At 43.1% G+C, this 21,118-nt stretch overlaps 1 protein-coding gene across 2 annotated transcripts in view; it reads right to left on the bottom strand.

Annotated features, from left to right (window-relative positions):
* Positions 1 to 21,118, bottom strand: part of PXDN (peroxidasin) — a 169,864-nt gene that overhangs the window by 33,532 nt on the left and 115,214 nt on the right. For both annotated transcript variants that reach the window (XM_032791110.2, XM_032791111.2), the window contains 4 exons: positions 14,394 to 14,502; positions 13,666 to 13,823; positions 9,018 to 10,521; positions 8,181 to 8,315 (listed from right to left, as the gene is read on the bottom strand). In XM_032791110.2, the coding sequence (XP_032647001.1) occupies positions 8,181 to 8,315; positions 9,018 to 10,521; positions 13,666 to 13,823; positions 14,394 to 14,502 (1,906 nt within the window). The remainder of the gene's footprint in view (positions 1 to 8,180; positions 8,316 to 9,017; positions 10,522 to 13,665; positions 13,824 to 14,393; positions 14,503 to 21,118) is intronic.

The raw sequence follows: 21,118 nt of genomic DNA, 5'->3' as shown, positions 1-21,118 counted from the left end.
ATAATGAGAAGGCTTCTCAGGGCACCTGTGTCCTCATGTCCATGTGATGTATGTGGGGCAGATGCAAGATTTTTAACTACATTTCTATGAAACAGAGGTGAAATCTGACATGCTATGTGGCGTAAGTGAGAGACATGCTCAAGTCTTTGGGTGAGCTTGCAGCTCGTTGATGAGGTCTATCTTGGTCTTGAATCTGTCCTGTGGCAGATTAGCCTTTGCTGATGGGGAATCTAGCATTACCCATATGAACTCTAGTCTCTGGGTTTGCAACAGTGATTGACTTTTCTGTTTAGATTCTGAGATCTGTGTGGTGAAAAGATGTAGGACTAAATGAATAGAATCGTTCACCTGCCATGGTGATCTTCCTCGAATAAGCCAGTCATCGAGTACTGGCATATCTAGATCCCTTGCCTTCCAAGATGAGCTCGTCAATCACGTGCTGAATACTCTTGGTTTTGTTGAAAGACCAAAGGGAAGGACTTTGTACTGGTAGTGAGAAGTTCCCATCTGGAATCTTAGCTATTTTCTGTGTGCCAGGTGAATTGATATGTGAAAGTATGTGACTTCTAAACTGAGAGCTGTGAACCATTTTTGAGGATCTAAGGATAAGGTTATAGAGGCTAGAATTACCAAACTGAATTTGAAATGATGGATGAAGCTATTTGAGTTGTCTCAAATCTAGTACTGGATGCTTGTCTCCCTTGTTCTTAGGGATTATACAATAATGGGAGCAAAACCCATTCCTCTTTTAACTCCAGAGGCTCTTCTTCCACTGTTCAGAGATTTAGAAGGGAATTCACTTCTTTCTTTAACCATTTTTTGTAAGAGGAGTCCTTGAAGAGGGGTAGTAAGGGACTGCAAATGGATAATATCTCACACTGTTAACCTCTAAAACCCAGTGGTTTGAGTTAAATCAATTCCAAGCCTCTAAAAAATAAAAAGGTGGTTGCCAGACATGGGGGTGGCAAGAAAGGTATTGATTCTCCAAATGCTCTATATGGCTCTCAATGATGGTGTCCAACCTTGCTGCCATGAGGTGGATCTAGGGGTCCAGTATCAAAGGAAGAGAGCCTCTGCATTGGAAACTTTGCTCCTTCCTTGGTAGCTCACATGATCTTTGTGGATTATAATCACCTTTGTCCAGCCTGTCCCTGTCCATCCCTCCACAAATGCAAGTCGATGCCACACCATTCCATTTTGTTGTGAACACATTCTTTCCATTTCTGGCTAAAGAGTTCTGTCATGGGATTGGCCTACCATGTTTTCGGTCTGCCCAGCTGCTGCTTGTGGTCTCTAGGGATTCAGTCACTGATGCGGGCTGTCCACCTATTGTCTTCCCTACGGATTACATGACCTGCCCACCTCTGTTTTGTGTCCTACATTGCCTGCACAACATCGGTCACTTCTGTACACCTTCTAATCTCTTGATTAAGTATGTGATCATGGACCGATATCTTACACATTTGCCTTTTCATTGCTCTCTGAGTGACAGCAAATTTTTCTTCCTCCGCTTTCCTCATTGACTAGCTTTTCGCTCCACATATAATTACTGGCAGAATACTGGAGTTAAACTTCTTTTCTTCATGGGAAGTTCACAATCCATTAGAGATGTCTTTATTCTGTTGAAACTTCCTCTCCCTGCCTTTCTCCTCCTACTGCATTCCCTTTCAAATGAGTTGTCTCTGTTCACATGCTGACCCAGGTAAATATATTTTTTGACCTCCTCGATTATTTTCCCATTTACAGTGATGATTCCTGCTGCACAATGCTCATTCCACATACACTTCATCTTCAAAGTGTACACTTCCAACCCGATATCATGTGAAAGTGTTTGTAATTACTGCAATTTCTCCAGTTATCCTGTGTCCTTTGCCAATATTACACAGTCAGCAGTGAAGAGAAGATGCGTTAGCTGTTCTCCATCAATTCTGATTCCTTTTACCCAGTACAATTTCTTTAACCGTGACTCCAGTACGGCTGAAAACAGCTTCAGTGACTGTCTTACTCCTCTATGTATAATAATAATGCACAGGACATTGAATAATCTTCTCTTTGTCAAACAATTGCAGTTAATTTCTTCCAGCAGGTCAATGTACCTCAGGTCGATTCCAATTTCGTTGAGCGCGTTGAGTACAGCCTTAATCTCCAGCAAGTCAAATGCCTTTTTGTAGTCGACAAATTCAAGACACAACGATACTTCGTATTTCTTGCATTTTTTCAAAGAGCTGCCAAACTGAGTGGATGTGATCAATTGTTGAATACCCTGAGTAGAAACCAGCCTGTTCTCTGGTTTCATGCATTTCAAGATCCTTCTTAATCCAATTGAGTATGACGCTGGTGAAGATCTTGTGAGAGGACTGTGATCAGATGGTAGTTGTTCAATTCTTTTGGATCGCCCTTCTTCATCGATAGTCGTGTTTCGATTTCTTCCATGCATCTGGAACATGCTTGCTACTGATGTAGACCGTATCTTCAAGGGTTATATTAATACATGAAAACACCTTTTTCTAGAGTGGTTTGTGACCAGGCCTGCTTTGTCTTAGGGGCTAGCAAGTAGCTGCCAAGAAATGGACAATAGCTCTTTAACCTTTTATAGAGCATAGAGCTTTATCAGTTCTCGAGTTATGGGAGGACCTCAGTAGCTGCGTGGACCTCCTTTGTACTCTCGAAGACTGTAACCATGAAGCTCTGTGCATGGCAGTGGAGTTTGTCATTGATTGTTCTGCCATGTCCAATGCGTCTTATGCTACCTACAGCAATGTATGAGTTACCAGTTGTCCCTCAGCTACAAAAGACTTAGGTTCCTCCCTAAATTCTTGAATTTGTGTGTCTACCATGTGATGCAGAAGTTCCTGAAATTTTTTAAAATAGTCAGACTGAATGGATGTGGAGTGCACAACTGCTTCATCTGGTGAGGAAGAGGAGATCACTGCTGAGATAAGACGGTTACTCACCTTTGTAACTGTTATTCTTCGAGATGTGTTGCTCATATCCATTTCAGTTAGGTGTGTGTGTGCCGCGTACATGTTCGTCGGAGAAACTTTTACCCTAGCAACACTCGGTGGGTCGGCTGGGCGCCCCCTGGAGTGGCGCCACTATGGCACCGGATATATACCCCAGCCGACCCGGCCACCCTTCAGTTTCTTCTTGCCGGCTACTCCGACAGTGGGTAAGGAGAGTGGGTTTGGAATGGATATAAGCAACACATCTCAAAGAACAACAGTTACAAAGGTGAGTAACCGTCTTTTCTTCGAGTGCTTGCTCATATCCATCCAGTTAGGTGATTCCCAAGCCTTACCTAGGCGGTCGGGTCGGAGTGAGACGTTGCGGAATGTAAGACCGCTGAGCCGAAGGCGGCATTGTCTCTGGACTGCTGGACCAATGCGTAGTGTGATGCAAAGGTGTGGATGGAAGACCAGGTAGCCGCGCGACATATTTCCTGGATGGGAACATGGGCCAGGAAAGCAGCAGATGAGGCATGAGCCCGAGTAGAATGGGCGGTGAGATGGCCAGTCGGAACGTGAGCCAACTCATAGCATGTCCGGATACAGGATGTCACCCAAGATGAAATTCGTTGTGAAGAGACTGGTATGCCCTTCATGCGCTCTGCGACAGCTACAAAGAGCTGAGGCGAACGTTAAAAGGGTTTGGTCCTCTCGATATAAAAGGCGAGAGTCCTGCGGACATCCAACGTATGCAGCTGTTGTTCCCAGAGCGATGAGTGCGGCTTTGGGAAAAAGACTGGTAGAAAGATGTCTTGATTAATGTGGAAGGCAGAGACCACCTTAGGGAGGAATGCCAGGTGCGGTCGCAGCTGTACCTTGTCCTTGTGGAATACCGTATATGGGGGATCCGCAGTCAAAGCTCGAAGTTCCGAGACACGTCTAGCCGAGGTGATAGCGACTAGGAAGGCTGTCTTCCAGGAAAGGTACAGCAGCGAGCATGTGGCTAAAGGCTCAAAGGGGGAACCCATAAGCCTAGCTAACACGAGGTTTAAATCCCAAGTAGGGGTTCGGTGCTTGACCTGCGGGTACAGCCGCTCCAAGCCCTTGAGGAATCTGGAAACCACGGGGTGAGAAAAGACAGAACTGCCAGTTTCCCCTGGGTGGAAGGCAGAAATAGCTGCAAGATGCACCTTAGAGAAGAGATTGCCAGTCCCTGCTCCTTGAGGGGCCATAAATAGTCCAAGATAATGGGGACCGACACACCTTTGGGGATAAAGTTATGCTGAGAGCACCAGTGGGAGAGGCGCTTCCACTTGGCGAGATATGTTGTCCGCATGGAAGGCTTTCTGCTTCCCAGCAGCACCTGTTGTACTGAGGTGGAACAACGCAACTCAGATTGGCTCAACCATACAGCAGCCATGCTGTCAGATGAAGGGACTGCAGGTCCGGGTGGTGAAGCCTGCCGAAGTCCTGTGTTATGAGGTCCGGGCATAGCGGCAGGGGGATCGGGTCTGCCATAGAGAGGTCGAGCAACAGGGTGTACCAATGCTGTCTCGGCCATGCTGGAGCGATGAGGATTAGTTGGGCTCTGTCCCTGCGGAGCTTGAGTAGGACTCTGTGGACAAGAGGAAAGGGTGGGAAGGCATAAAATAGGTGCCCCTTCCACGGGATCAGGAATGCGTCCGAGAGGGAGCCTGGGGAGCGACCTTGCAGGGAGCAGAACACCTGGCATTTCCTGTTCTCTTGGGAGGCAAAGAGGTCTATGTGGGGAAACCTCCACTTCCAGAAGACAGAATGGAGAATGTCCGGACGGATGGACAACTCGTGAGACAGGAAGGATCTGCTCAGTTGATCTGCCAGAGTGTTTTGGACTCCTGGGAGAAAGGACGCTACCAGGTCTATTGAGTGGGCTATGCAAAAGTCCCATAGTTGAATCACCTCTTGACAAAGGGGAGGATGAAAGCCCCGGGACGAGTGGATCCTGTACCGACTCCTAATCCTGGGGGACATCCGGAGCTGGCAGATCGTGGGGGTCCGGTGTGGGGGCAGCAGCTTCCTCTGTACCAGCAGGGGGAGGTCGGCTGACAGTGGCCAGGCACGCCGTGTTCTGATGGACCGGAGCGTGATGGCACAGCGGGTTCATCTTGGGCTTGGTGATAAGCCCAAGGCATCCAAAAGGACAACTGATGAGGTCCCTGGTCCGGGCCGTGGGTTCCTAGGGCGAACCTGCTGTGAGTGTTTGAATTCCCATAGGAAGCACTGTCCACATGGGATGATACGGATGGGTGCCGAGAAGGCCACAGAGGAGCTGAGACCGTTTGGGGAGGGTCTCTGTGACTAGTCGAACCATCTTCATGCGGCACCAGAGAATGGTACCGGGAGTCGTACCAGCATCGAGAGTGAGACCGGGACCTGCTACCGGTGCAGTGCCGGGAGGTCGACTGGTGCCTTGAATCCCTGCGCCGGGATCGGCTGCGAGATGTGTGGTGCCGTGAACGGTGCCAGGACCTGGATCGGTGCCGAGAGTATCGGTTCGGCGCACGGGATCTTGAGCGGTGCCGCGAGTACAACCTGTACCGGGACTGCGAGCAGTGTCGGGACCGGGATCGATGATGGGACCAAGAGCACCTGCGGGACCTGGATCATGACCAGCGACGTTTGGCGGTGCCGGGCGAGGATGGTCTCAGCAGGGCCGGTTTGCCTAATGATTAGACAACCCGCACCGGCAACTCCCTTGCCGTAGAGAACATCTCCAGCGTGGAGGACACGATAAGCTCAACCAAGGCGTGTGCTGGGGAGTTGGTAGGCACTGGACTTGACGGCTCCTGCGATACCGGAATCAAGGGCGCAGAAGACGTCGGCAGTTGACTGTGCCGGGCGGTCTGACTTAGTTAGGCGCTCTGACTGCGGCGTAGGCACGGGAACCGCAGGAGTCTTATGCTTCTTGATCCTCGGGAAGAGAGCGCGGTGCCAGGCAGGAGCCTGGGCCGGTGATGGCTGGTGTCGAGGAGCCTTCACAGTGCCCATGTGCACCGGTGTGGAGGAGGCACCCGTCCCCGGTGCAGCAGTTGGTGCCGAAGATGGAGGAGTTAGAGCTGCCTCCACCAGGAGCTCCTTTTTCGTCCGGAGCTTGAAAGCCTTGCAGATGAGGTACTTGTCTGCAAGGTGGGATTCGCCCAAGCACTTGAGATAGGAGTCGTGAGGGTCTCCTGTGGGCATCGGCCTATGACAGGCCAAGCCCGTCATGACAGGCCAAGCCCGGGTTTGAAGCCCGGTGAACTGGGCATAGGCCCTGGTACTGGGTGAGGGGAGGGGGCTAATCCCCGATCCCTCTTAACTATATACAATAACTACTACAAAGAACTAATAAAACTAACTAGAAATATAGAATATTGAACTATATACAGAATAACGATTAGAATGAGTGAATAGCTAGGGAGGTGGAGATCAGCTAAGCCGCGCTCCACTGTTCCAACGACCGACACGGGCAGTAAGAAGGAACTGAGGTGCGGATAGGTCGACAGGGGTATATATCTGGCACCACAGTGGCGCCACTCCAGGGGGCACCCTGCCAGCCCACCGAGTGTTGCTAGGGTAAAAATCTTCCGACGAATGTGCATGCGGCATGCGCGCACACCTAACTGGAATGGATATGAGCAAGCACTCGAAGTAGAACAAGTGTCTCTCTATTTGCAAATGTTCTTCCTCACTTTCCTGTTCTTACTGGGGTATAATGTGAGTTAGTGCCAGATGTCCTTCTCAAGGAACCACAAATTTCACAGAGAAGGGAGATCAACATCTATTGGTGGTAACAGAGCTAGATTTCCTTGCCAGATCACTCAGTACCAAGAATAATTTTGATGCCAAGAAAGTCAGTGTCAGGAGCATCCATGCTGCAAGAGTCAGCGGCCCTGTGTGCATCAATATTACTACTGAGAGGTTGGTGCCGGCAAAATGTGGACTGCTGCCTGAGACAGCACCCTATGGGCTTAAGGACCAGGTTTTGCCAGGTTGTCAGAGGGGCCAAATTTGGGCTGTGAACTACCCTTTGGCCAAGTAGTGTGAGATCTATGACTCCTTTTATTAGGTTTCAGGGAGGGTAACCAAGGCCTGCACTTACTGTGGGAACTATGCCCCTTCTGACCCGTTTCAGACTATTAAGTGAAGGATATGACTTGGCTGCTCTGCTGGTCTCAGTGGATGAAGTTTTTTTTTGAAGAGTGAGCCTGGGAGCTGAGTTGGGCAGCAGGTCACAGGAGCACTGACTGAGGAAGCCTGCTGAGGCCCAGTTGGTTCTCTTTTTATCTTCTGTTCTGAGGAAACTTGCTCCCATAGAAAACGTTTAAGATGGGCTTCTCTTGCCTTCTACATGCTTTTGGAGAAGAAGCAACAGATCTAGCATCTGTTGGGGAAATGATCCTCTCCAAAACAAAAGAGGCACATTCAGTGTCTGTCATTACATGAAACAGTTCCTTCACAGTGTGAGTTTTGAAGCCCAGGGGCTTCAATTCAGCCATAGCAGCTAATCCCCACTAGGGTGGGGAAAGTCCCAAACACTAAGAAGAGGATTTTGTTGTTGTTGTTGTTTTTACATACAGCTGATAGGTATAAAAAACAACAAAAAAAACCCCACTACAATAACTATGCCAGTATTACTAGCTAACTGGTCACATACACACACAACTAGTAAAGTTACACAGTATGCAGAGAAGTGGACATTACAGGGTTTCCATCTTGCAGCCACAGGAAGTAAGAGTACAGGAAAGGTCCCAGTGGACATTGCTGCCCAACAGAATCCAATCTCACATATATGGATGCACGTGCAGCGGAAGTGGAATACACGTGGACAATCACTGAAGAAAGTTTTTCTTCAATTTACAGTGAAGTAGCCTGAGCAGTAATTTGCACAAGGACAGTCACACAATGTCAGAAATAGGAAAGTTAGGAGCTCCTGGGTCCCAGTCCCCTGCTCAGTCAGCTATACTGTATTGCCTGTTGGAGCTTTATTGCTATTTTCACCATAAAAGATAACAGGCCTTAAAAATAAATAAGCATAGCTATTATTTCAGCTGCTTTGACAACTATAAAATCAGCTTTTTATCACTTTCACTTCTATAGTCAGATCATAAAAGAAAACTGAGTTTGGATTTGAAAAAAGTCACTGAACAATTTAAAAAATGAAAAAAAAATCTATTCTAAATTCACTTAAGTTTTCCATGGGCATTTTGTCTTTACCTGTCTCCATCTCGAAGACGTTTAAACTGTGTACTCAATAGACACATCAAAGTTGGCCCCAATCGGCTACCAGGAACTAAATCTTCTACCATAAGAGCAGGAAATAAATCTATGTTCAGAGGTGATCCATAGAGACTATAACAAGAGAAATACAAATACTTATTTAAAATTACACATTTATAAAAACATTCAGTATTATGACAAAATTAAGGGTAATTGTTCTGAACTATTCACAGCAAAAATAACCATGATATTAAATTTAGCATTCTCTTCCTGCATTGTGCTGCACCTAATTCAAAGAGGTTTTTAAGGTCAGGTTTGACAAAGCCCTGGCTGAGATGATTTAGTTGGGAATTGGTCCTGCTTTGAGCAGGGGGTTGGACTAGATGACCTCTTGACGCCCCTTCCAACTCTGATATTCTATGATTCTATGAAAACTGAAGACATAAATACTATCATGAGATTTCAGTATTACATTTATTTAGTTTTTTAAATATTACTCATAAAAAAATTTCCTGTGGGTGTATACATGAACACATGGTCTCTGGATGGGCTCAGCTTCATGGAGTTCCTACAACTCAAGGAGTGGAGGAATCAGATCTGTGTAAGTGTCACTGAGGGAAAGACATTCTGTAGCTTATGCAGGTACTCAGGAACCCTGAGCCTTCCATACTTGTCTCCTGATGTTGGCAGAAAGTTTTGTAGGATATTCCCTTTATACCTTTCCTAATAAATACTTCCTTCTAGGTTAGACATTTAAATAATTATTATCACATGCACATTTAGACATAAAAGTACATTTGAATTTTTAACCATTAACCTTCACCTCAAGCTCACCTGCTAAGCTTCTCCCTGATTTCAGGGTTCCTAATTTCGTTTTTCAGATCTTCAAAAGTATGAGCTGAAGAAAGATTACAGTAAACTCTAAAATCATGGTAGGGAGGAATTCCATGGTCTCTGCCTCTCTGAATATTCATAGCTGCCAAATCTAAAGCCACAGTACGTGCCATGGAGAATAGTCTCTCTGTTAATTCTGTATTGAGTAACTGTGATGGTACTCGCATCTTACCAGCAACCCCAAACAATCCCCTTAACAGTGGATCAATGCCTCCTTCATTTACAATCCGAAAGGGAGAGAAGAATGCCTTATGAAGAGGTATATGGCCTTGTAGAATAGGTTCAAAGTTTTCATCCAGCCGATACAGTAAGGGATTGATAAGTGTGTGACCAAACCTAAAAGCGGCAGTTGCAAACTCATTAGTTATGCCAGAATTAACATTGGGATCATAACCTTTATATTCGCCAAGCATCTTCATGCCTACCTCTCCAAAGATCTTAGGGAGCCAATGGTTGTATGTTATATGTTGCATTTCTGCGCCAACAATTTTGCGCGTTTCATGATATATTGTGTCCCCATCCCAGTGTGGGTTGAGTTTCAGTAACTCTGTAGCAATTCTGTTGTGTTCTCTAAACCACAATGTATGCATACTGGTGAGACCCAGTTGCTCATTAGCACGATGATCCCCAGCTAAGAAGCAAGGAATTGGGCTCTCGTTTTCATCTCTCATGCATTCTGTTGGTGGACCCGTAGCAAATGGAAGAAGAGGCTTGCCAGATCTCTGTACAATGCCCTGTCTCAGAAGACCCCTTTGACTTGCCAAGTCTCTGATTTCTTGTGACTCATGGTCTGAACTGCCATACACATTGGATGCATCAATATATGACGTCAGCTGGTTAATCTGTTCTCGTGGGTAAACAGAATTCATTAGAAGAGATGTCATGCCACTTCCACAAACAGGACTGGAGCGAACAAAAAACATGCACCGTGCACCATTTCTAACTCGAGGGTCATTTGGTGGTACCATGATTGAGAAACATGGAGGATCATTTGTACAAACTGAACTGCAGTGCTGACCATCAGAAAACCTGGCTTCACTCAGAGCTGCAACTGTGGAGTCAAGGTCATGATCAAGGAACTGACCCCACTGCATTAGAAAGTGAGTAAACTGATCATCAGGGGTTATTGTTTCAGTTCCTATTAACGATGTTGAAACCAAGCGAGGCATGGGGAGCGTGTATCCATTATAGTGTCTATTAGGTCCAATGCCCCTAGGCAAGTTAAATCCATTTTCATAGACTGACTTTAACAACCGTTCAAAGGCTGTCAGAGAGGCACCCCACATCGGATGCTGCAGATTATTGCAAGTTCCATCATGTGTCCTGTATTTCTGGTGAAAGCACATATCTGAGCAGTTATTCACTCGTCTATGGGCTGTGCAGCCTGACAGATTAGCTATCAGGTTCAAGTATTGTGGAGATACAAGATCATTATAGTGATAGCCTGAAACAGAAGCATAGGGAAAATTAAAGACTTATCAGATTTTGGATACAAAAATCACAAATATCCTAGACATCATTTTATCATCTTTTGGTTTAAAAAAATTCCACATATCCTTGGACAAATTCAAAGGAAAAAGAATTTGCATGAAAACAATGACAAAAAACTTTTCAAAAGATCTCATCTCCCACTTAGTCACCTAAATGAAATAGGCAGATTTTGAAAGTACTCAACACCATACATCTGCCACTGAGAATAATTTGATAATCTGCCCACTTCATTTAGGTGCCTAAATGAGAGATGAGCTCTTCTGAAAATCTGGTCGTAACTGGATGTTGAGAACATTTGAAAATGTGCCCCAAAACTAATCAGCTGAAGCTTTTCTACTCTCAGAACTCTGTTATCTTATACAAGCTTTTGATTACTTTAAAACATATTTATTACTATTATGTATTGTTTTATGTTATATAAATATTACAGCAATACAAAAAAGACATGCATACCCTCCACCCTGCTAAGAATACAAGTGCCCCTTTATGCTAGGAACCACAAAACACATCGGTAGTTGTGGCCCTTAAGCTTACCATCTAATCAAAGACAAGTTAGTGTAACAAACAATACGCAGGAAGAGGGGAGGACGTTAATGGTAATAAAATAATGTGTTTATAGAGCCTAACAGCGTGCACAATTAAATGGTAATCACTCAAGAAAAATGTTACATATGATCTGAATGTAAAATTCAAAGAGTAGGTGTCAGTTATCTGCCCTACAAATAATATTTTCAGGACTATTCTGGCCTCTGAAACACTGTACACCATGGTGCAGAATCATCACTGGCTACTAAAGAACAGAACATAATACACTGTTTTGAGGATTTTTAACACTTTAAGATGAGGATGTTGTGGCTCTGCTACTCCAAGGCCTGTCCTTGTAATCAAGTACAATAACAATCAGTAACACCCCTTTTTAAGTTATCTTCATTTATTATAGCCTTCTGAATCTCTCTTTCCTTTTGCTCTTTACTTGTATACCGTTGAGATAAATGATTGTATGTTGTGGTAATCCTGGTTTTCATCAAAATTTCTAGAACAAGGGTATGAGCAGAATCAAACTTCCATGTTTTTGGACAAGCTGGCCTGCAAAATTAATTTTTGCCACCATATTCCAAATGTAACACATTCCTGTTCATTACCACACCACTATATATAATCCTGGTTTAAGATTTTTTTCAGAAGTGTTAGCAAGATGATTCTTTGAGATACAGCTGACATTCAATAGCTTCATTTAGTCAAAAGTTCATAGATTGGCAATTGTTAGGTTCCCCCAATTTTTCTGCTGCAAAAGTATGACCCATCCACTTGTTTTTTTCAACTTTAGTAGCAGCTTACATTCATTAGCTTTGAAAACACAAACCAAACAAGTGCAAGGACTAGGGTTAGAAACTTAGGGGGAAGGATGTTTAAATGAAAACAGATTTTCTTTACATTTCTAGTTTTCTGAAATCCTGGGGCCATGGTTGTGGATTTTGAAGGGACCAAAAGCCAGCTCTGGTTGTGAATAGATATAAAATGTTGTCTGATATTATTAGCTTTGAATTTTTAAATGAATTCACTTTGGCCATGCTCACAACCCTATTGTGCTCACTTCCAGCGAACATTAGAATGATTCTTTTTACTAGCATTAAAGTTGATAAAAATTAAATTTCAGTGTTCCATACATGAGTATTCATGAAAAAAGAATGTTAGATTTGGATGCACCAGTATTTATACTACAAATGCTTGCATCCAATCATGGAACAAACAAACAAAAATCCTTTATTTAGCCTAATAAACTGCAGTTTCTCAAACGTTAAGATTCAAATACTTGCAATCTGTAGTAAAAAAAAAAAATGAAGAAAATGTCAAATAATTCTGAATGATTAGCAGCAAACTCAATGAAATCACGATCTGTTTGTGAATGTTCTGTACTCAAAGAAGTCAAATTTGTGTGACAAATTATTCCTTGCAAATTGTTTGCTCAGTATTACGAGTAACTGTCCACTTTTACTAACAAATCTTACAGTGTTCTAATTCTGCAAAGCTTACAGTCTTTGGCCCTGTACATATTGGCCTAATTCAGGGTCACAGTTAAAATTTTGGAAAGTCATAATGAAATTCTCAATTATAAACATCAAAAGTAGCATTTATAAGTAAAAATATTTCCTCAAGATTCCAGTCTAGCTGTAACATTTGGCTACATGCCACGTCTCAGAATCTCTCCTAAAACTCCATCATTATTTCCAAGCCCTGTAGTCATAAGTCTCACGCACTGACACATTGTATATCAACTGCCAAAAGCAAGAACTTATAGGCACTGCAGAACAATTAGCTTACAGTTCTCTTTGCAAGTGTGTTTAGCTCTAAATTTTCAGGCTGGGCATTATAATTCTGAATTACTTTTTTCTTACTATTTATAAAAAACAACAAAAAACATTTCTTAATAGCAAATTAAATTTGAGAACAGACTACCAGGAAACTGTTGTAGCTTAGTTTGACACTGTACTCTGCTTTAAGAACAAGTAACAATTACTTCAGGAAAACTGGTACAGAAAATGCAGAAACACTGTTCTGTAAAGTGATCACAAACAGTGCACAAATCTTTGCTGTTATATTATATCCTCTCTGTGATAAGACAAAGAGGGATTACCATGTTTTCTTTTGATGCAATAACCAATACAAATACTGTCTTAACAGTACATACTGAAAAATTCTAAATCTTGCTAAGAAACTATTAGCCAAATTCACTCCTTTGTTAACACCCATCCAACCCCATGTACTTGAGGTGTGTTAATTTTAACTGAGGGAAGAATTTGACTGCATCATTTTTTTTCTTAGTATGTCAAATAGCGAAGAATTAAAATAACGTACCAGCACATCTCAGACAAACAAGGTACATCAAAATATAGCAATGTGAGAATCAAGGACCCAAGTGAGTAATCTTTATTCATGTTAGTGAGCTCTTGCACACTCAAGAAGCCGTAATGACTTCAACAAGAGTAACAGCTGCACAATGGGACACAGAGCTTTTAAAATTAATACTCCTTGAAGCATAATGAATTGAAATGGCTTATACACTACAAAACACAAAAAGTAAAGTAAAGGCACTGACTTGTTCCATTTAGGTCAACCATTAAACCATCTTGTACATGATCTTGAATTAGCTGTAATGTTCTTTCAAATATTTCTCCAGCTCTTGCTTGCTCAACAGTGTAAGGATCTCTTGGGTATCGAAATAAGGCTAGCAAATCATTTGGAGAACGAGGACGACTAACAGATAATTGAAAAAATAGTAAGTGTATACACAAGTACTATAAGACTACAAATAGTTTAAAAAGTTTCGGCAACTTAAGATATCACTAGACGTGATTGACTATACCTTTGTTACTCGTCCCAAAATGGAAGGCAAAAATCAATAAAAATAAATATTTATATTTAATATAAGATGACTGAAAAACATATTTAAACATGAAAATTTATATTAAAATGCATTAGATCCAACATTAAAATACCAGTAGGCTTTTGAATAAAATCAAGCTTTTTAAACACGTTGGTTCCCCCAAAATAATTGAAATAACTATTCAAAACCTATTAGCTAAATTTGTTTGTTGGGGCACTTAGTGCAGTTTTCTTTTAAAAATATGGCTTTCTTGTTAAATTGCTAGAACTCCAGAAACTAACCAGATGTTAAAGTTTGATATTTAAAATCATTCTATTGTCTCATCTTTCAGATGTGTAATAGTACTGTAGTCAAATAGGTTTATTGATTGTAGCATTTCTTTCAGCATACCCAAAATTAATTTTGACTTCCCCATAAAAAGCCCTCAAATGATATGATACCTGTCAAACAAATGTGTACGTGTTGAATTTATAGCTCTGTCAACCGTTGCAATTGCTTCAACAATTGATGTTGCTACAAATGGATCTCCATTTCGACTGACATCAGGAACTAGAAAAACACAAAGTTGCATATTACTGCAAAAATTACTGAACAAAAAAGTTACTCATAAAAGCAATGTCTAGACACTATATCATCTCAGTTTTACAAAGAAAACCACATTTCCTTAAGTTTTACTTCCTCCAGATTTAAAATTACTAATCATTTGGGAACTCTATTGAAACACATTTACACCCCTGCAGAATTAAGTTTTGTTTTGAAATGCCAGTTACAAATAAATGTTCAGTTAAAATGAAGCTACGGTAAAAATAAAACTGTGAAAAACAAAACTATTTAAATAGCTGTTAAATAGTCTTACAATTGTTATACAAACATGACCAAAGCAAAAAAAGTGAAGTCAATATTCTAGCTCAGCTTCTGCTTGTGGTGCAGCATAAAAGCAGCTTAAAAGTGTTTGTGACCAAAAGCCTATCCAGCATCCACTAAAGTCTATGGAAACATTCCCATTGATTTCAGTGGATATTGGATTGGGCCCCAAGCATACGAGTTTAAGTGGATAACATGAAACACTAAAGTCAAAAGCCACATATTTATAGGCTTCATTTTTAATTTTAGAATACGTATTGCTGTATTACATAAGTTCAGAGGCTTTTCCTAAAAAGCTGTTAGAGATTCCCAAGTAGCTATGGGGAATTGTTCATGGTTATCATCTTGGGCTCTCTCTAGGAAACAAGGGAGACCACTTTTGGAGGCTTTAAATCTTTGTTTTATTTTCAGCATTATCTAGCCTCAGAAAAGTAGGCCAAAGATCACAAGCTCAAAGACCACATACAAATCTTCATAATGCTAGCAGTGCAAGATCTCATGGGTCTATGAAACTGCCTTTTTATGAAATGTTTGGTCAGCAACTGCTGCTCTTGAAGTGCAGCTGGGTTCATAAAATCTACTCCTTAGTGCCTCTCTCCTACCCTGTGTTGGGGGACACAAGATCCAGTGGCAATACCGAAAGATTCCCCAGAAAGGTTGGTAAAGTGACACTGGGAAAAGAGGCAGGTTTTCCGTGGGTGCCTGATCTCTTTGATCATTACCTACCTCACATGGTTGTTATGAGGCTTAATGTTTGTAAAGAGCTTTGAGCTCTTCAAATGAAGATGCTATACAAGTGTTTATGAGGGGAAGTTTGTAAGAAAGTTTGATTTATATCATGCTTTGAAAATAGTCTGGGGCTGCAGTCTGAGTCTGTGCGACATCGAGGTGAAGAGAATTTTGTTGGCTATGGTTGTGTGGATGCTGTGACGTAGGAAGGGCCAAACAGAGGCCCCAGGCAGAATCTGAAACTGAGGCCCCACCATCCTTAAAAAAAAAAAAAAAAAAAAAAAAATTATCACTAATGGGAAGCCCCAGAAAGAGGTTTGGGGTTGTACAGTGAGCCAGCTCCACACTCACCCTGTAGCAGCAGCTTCTGTTCCACAATACTGGGCCCAATTCCGTTCTGGGCATTGCAACCTAGAGCACAGAGTCACAGCTCCATTCATGTTTGGCCCAGACACTCCTCTGTCCATCATGACGGAGGGGTAGCCAGGCCAAATTTGAGTGAGTGGCGCTGTGACCCCCGGTGCCAGCTCCCAACACCACTCAGTTTGGGGACCATCTTAAACAGGGGCCCAGAGCAAATTGCCCCTTTTGCACTCCCCGCTGGGTGGCCCTGGACACAGAAGAAGAAGAAGAACTGAGATTAAGTATCAATTAAATATATTATAGTTTACATATATATTATATATATATATATGAATATATAGTATATTCCAGTCCTAAATTATTGTGCAGTGCAGCGTGGCCACGTTTCACTGGATTTTCAGGTAAAATAAGTGGCTTATACCTTGTTTTCTTCAGATGGTTAAGTACAATGTAGCCATTCTTCCTTGTTAAAGCCACGGTTAACTCTGGCATGATCACCCCAAAGTTGGACTACTTCAGTGCGTTTTGTCTGATGATATTATTCAGTAACACTGAAGAACATTGTGGCTACTGCTTATTGGACCTGGTTAGACTTAGTACATTGCATCTGCACTATGTGAATGGCATGGCTTCTGATTTGTTAGGGTGCAATTCAAGGTTTCATTTGAAACCTGACTAACTTAAGGAACTTTCTCTCTATGAATCACTATGGTGGCTGAGATCAGCTGATACCTTTGTACACTGTCACTAGATTTGCATCCCTCATTCCCTGGAAATAAAGATTTTTCAGTGAAGGTCTCCCAACACTGCTATCTGTGTCCTCTGGTATTCTGACAGAGCTCAAGTTCATGACATTCAGAGATCGGAGCATATCACTTATTTTTGGTCAGAAATGTGTTTGACTACGGATCACTGATGAAGCAGTACATGGGGGGAGGGAGCTTTGAATTGTCTATTACATGCAATATAATTTTATGCATTGCATATTTTTTTTATGTTATGTGCCAGAGGCCAGGGCAATCAGCACAGTAAAACATTTATATAAAGTTAGCAAGGGCAAAACAGAATTCAGGACAAGAAACAATAACCAAATATATATATATATATATATATATATATATAATACTGCATTCAATGGGTCTCTTCATCTAAAAAAAGGATATTAACTGGCATAGAAAAGGTCAGAGAGAGGAACTAAATGATTAGGGCGTTTTGGATCAGGTCCCATATGAGGAGAGATTAAAAGAAGCTAGGACTTTCAGCTTGAAAGAGGAGACTAGGGGGGGATATGATAGAGGTATATAAAACATGAGTGGTGGGAGAAAGTGAATAAGAAAGTTATTTTACTGTTCCATAATAAAGAACTAGGCCACCAAATGAAATGACATGGACAGCAGGTTTAAACAAATAAAAGGAGTCTCTTCACACAAGCGCACAGTCAACCTGTGGAACTCTTGCCTGAGGAGGTGTGAAGGCTAGGACTGTAACAGGGTTTAAGAGAAGAACTGGATAGATCATGGAGGTTAATCCATTAATGGCTATTAGCCAGGATGGGTAAGGAATGGTGTCCCCCTAGCCTCTGTTTGTCAAGGGTGGAGTGATGGCAGGAGAGAGATCACTGATCATTACCTGTTAGGTCACTCCTCTGGGGCACCTGGCATGGGACCACTGTTCGTAAGCGAGATACTGGGCTGGATGACATTGGTCGACCCAGTATGGGCTCATAGCCTTTTTGTTGTCCTTAATTCGTTTTGTAAGTAACCGTGTAAAAACAGATTGTAAAATTAAATAAAATAATAGGCTGGCTTGAGAGACTGACCAAATTTCATTTGTAATCTTCCATGATTCTAATATAGCTATCCCAAGCTCTCTTACTGATTGTAACTGTTTTTTTCCATGAGAAAATTTTACACAAGTAAAGTGTTACAAATTTTTCTCTTTCTCTAACTAATATTAAATCTAGAGACTGGCACCTAATCTGTGTGATATAAATAACCAAATACTACTATTAGCTTGTGATAGCGAGTGTGTTAAGGAAGTGGCACCTCGGTGATACGAGAGACCGCCCTTTGATGACGAGAGACCGGGTTTTATCCGGGTGTACCAAACTTTCCGTAGGGGTCCTTGGGCAAAGACCCTTATTGCTTCACCTGTCTACCTCAAGTATGAGAGTGAACCGACTAGGAGCGTCATGCCGGCGTCGACGTCGCCGGAATACAAGGCGCGCAGTGTTCTGAGGACGCAGACAATCTGCATAAATGGTACTGGACAAACATCACATGGACGGGGAAAAGAGAATGAAATTTGATGGAATGTATACAACAGTGACCTACATGGAAGGGGAATATGCACGTATATGAAGGGACTATGATGGACTAAAAGACCTACATCCTACTTACTGGAGAAAAGTAGTTACCCAACCTTCCATGTAAAGAGGAGCTGCCCGCTCACAGCTGAATACACCTCACATCTACTCACCCAGATTCAAGAAGACTGGAAGAACAAGTGGATGTTGTAGGCCCCACACTGAAGCTGAAACTTCACTGCACCCCTCCATTGCAGGGCACAGCAGCTGTATGAGGCATAAGATCATGAAATACTAGCTACAGTCAATATCGAGACCGATACCAAAGATCAGTGGCGAAAGTACCATCAGATAGTAATGTTAGACGATGCCAGCAGAGCCCTCATGACAAATCCCCTATACCAACTAACTCAAAACCAAGGGAACTGGTAATACGCTACAGACTCTGTAACCGGGAGATTGCTTGGCTACACGATCAAGAAGAACAGCAGTATGACCCACCCGGAAAATGAGTTGCAGATAAGATCAAAGGCGACTCGAGAGAAGTTTAGTCAGCTGTGGAACTACAGAAGGGTGAGAGATTAAGGATAAGACTCGGCTACTGAGAAAAAATACATGGGCCCTGATCCATCTGAAGCCCTAACGACTGCTAAAGCAAAGGCTCAAGCAACTGGCTACGAGGCTAAGAGATACACAGAGAAGCAGAGGCCAAAAAAGTAAATGCTCTGATTCTCCAAAGAACCATCCACTAAAGGTGTACTCCCAACTGCATGCAACTCACAGCAATCAAAGCAGAGCCACTGCAGCCAGAAACCTGAACACGTACTGAAGAAGCATATGGGAGAAAGAGAGACTCATAACACCAGTGCAGAAGTGGCGGCAGGACATGAGAACAGAGCACAGCAACAGCTCCCAAACAGAAAGCCAGTCATCACTCACAGTAGAAACATCCAGCAGCGGGTCAAGAACATTACGATGAAGAGCTCGGACCAAGCCACCTGGACCAGAACATGATCACACCTACGATTAAAGAAACTAACAGCAGTGCCAGAACCCTAGCTGCACACGATGAACGCAGCTGCTAGCAGCAAGGCCTCCACCCAAAGGGCTAACATAGAAGGACAAGTGCAGATTCTGAAAACCCTGCAATGGAAACGAGAACCGCCAAACTACCGGGGGCCAATAAGCGCTGCTCGCCCACAGACATAGAAGAGTTCCTGTCGAGGCATCATAGCTCGCCAAGTCTACAGCCAGCGGGCCGAGTAAGTGAGCACACGCTCAGAAGGGCATTGGAAACAACACGCAGAGGGCCTCGACAACACCAGTGTGCCATAGATAGGCAGGTCGCCCAAGACTCAATGGTCTAGACAGACCAATCTGAGGCAGCAGCTGGATTGACTACGGAAGCGTAGCGATTTCAATCCGGCACATGTGGATCTGTGAAGTCTGAGCGCTAATAGATCAAAGTCAACAAGACACTAAGGACTCTCCCTCCAAGAACTGCAATGGACGATGGAAGACAACTACTGGAAGTCACTCGGAGGCAGCTTGCCCACAAGTGCCAGCAAGATGCGGCGACTATACCAAGGTGAGTGCACTGTCCCGGCTGCTTTCTGCATAGGCTTAAACCCCTCAGCCAGATAATCACAAGGACTGGATACGGTACAGGTTCACAACAACACAGAGCGATAAACAATCAGACAGACATCAGGTCAATCAGTTCATCCAGGGGCCGAGCGCAGCAGAACAAAAGCATCATACTACGCATCTATCAAATAAATGAGCAGTAAGGCGGACAGGAAAAGTCTTGTAGTAGACATAAAATTAAAGAACACCGCTAGTACAGAAAGGCCACAAAAGCCGTATGGAAACAGAGCAAACAAAACAGGACAACAGGATTACGAATTTAGTATAACAAACAGAAATGGCAAGACAATAAAGAAGCGAATGAACACAGGTCACGACGATTAAGTGATAAACCATGCAACAGCAATAAAGCCTGGTAAAAAAACATAACAAGCACAAACCAGCGCAATGAAATACGTATCAGATCAAACATCAGTGACTACAGTGAGAAAGGGTCTAGTAGCAGTACTCAACATTAGGACGACACCAATCAGACCATGCTGGAGCCGACCAAAAGTCAAAAACGAGAAGGTAAATACTGTTCCAGACGTCAGCAGGCATATGACGAAGGATTTCCAAAGCAGGAGACACCAGCAAATAGAATACGACGAAGACAGGGCGAAACATAAAATATAGGCTACAGTGCAGCAATGAGTTGAGACGAGATGGAACAGACAGAAGGCGTAGCAATCAACCGTACGGGATATCATCAGTAACAGCAGGACAAGCTGCCCCCACCAGTCGCACCAAGATTGCCCCCCAGCACAGTGGAAGATGCAAGAGAACAAAGGGCCACACACACTAATCACACATAATAACAGTCAGCATGTCAAGGACAGAGACAACTACATGTACAGATACATAATTTCACAGGGCGGAAAAATCACGAGGACAATACGAATTTCAGGCAAGAACGTGTAAGCAACAAGGCACATTTCACCACAATCAGATGCGGAAGAGCGAAGTAAGCAGGGAGAAATCACACGTGACAACAGAAGTGCTCAGACAACATCGAAGGACAGCGAAGTTGATAGCGAGTAAGCATTACACATACGAAGGCTGGCACCTTTCAAACACAGAGGAGCAATAGGACAACCCAAGGCAAACAGCGCTCGGATGCGGCAAGTAACAAGAAAGGGAGACAAAAGAATGGGCGAATTGCAACGTAAATCCCCGAACGAACTATGGGTATAGAGGTCACGTATCGACCGGCTATGTACATCAAGCTCAGGCAAGAGAGATAAGCGGAAGTGCAATCAGCAATCTAACGAACAAACA

This window comes from Chelonoidis abingdonii, chromosome 3 (genome assembly GCF_003597395.2).
Source record: "Chelonoidis abingdonii isolate Lonesome George chromosome 3, CheloAbing_2.0, whole genome shotgun sequence".
NCBI lineage: Eukaryota > Metazoa > Chordata > Testudines > Testudinidae > Chelonoidis > Chelonoidis abingdonii.
Note: the sequence above shows the minus strand (reverse complement) of the source record. Positions and strands in the feature narration are given on the sequence as shown.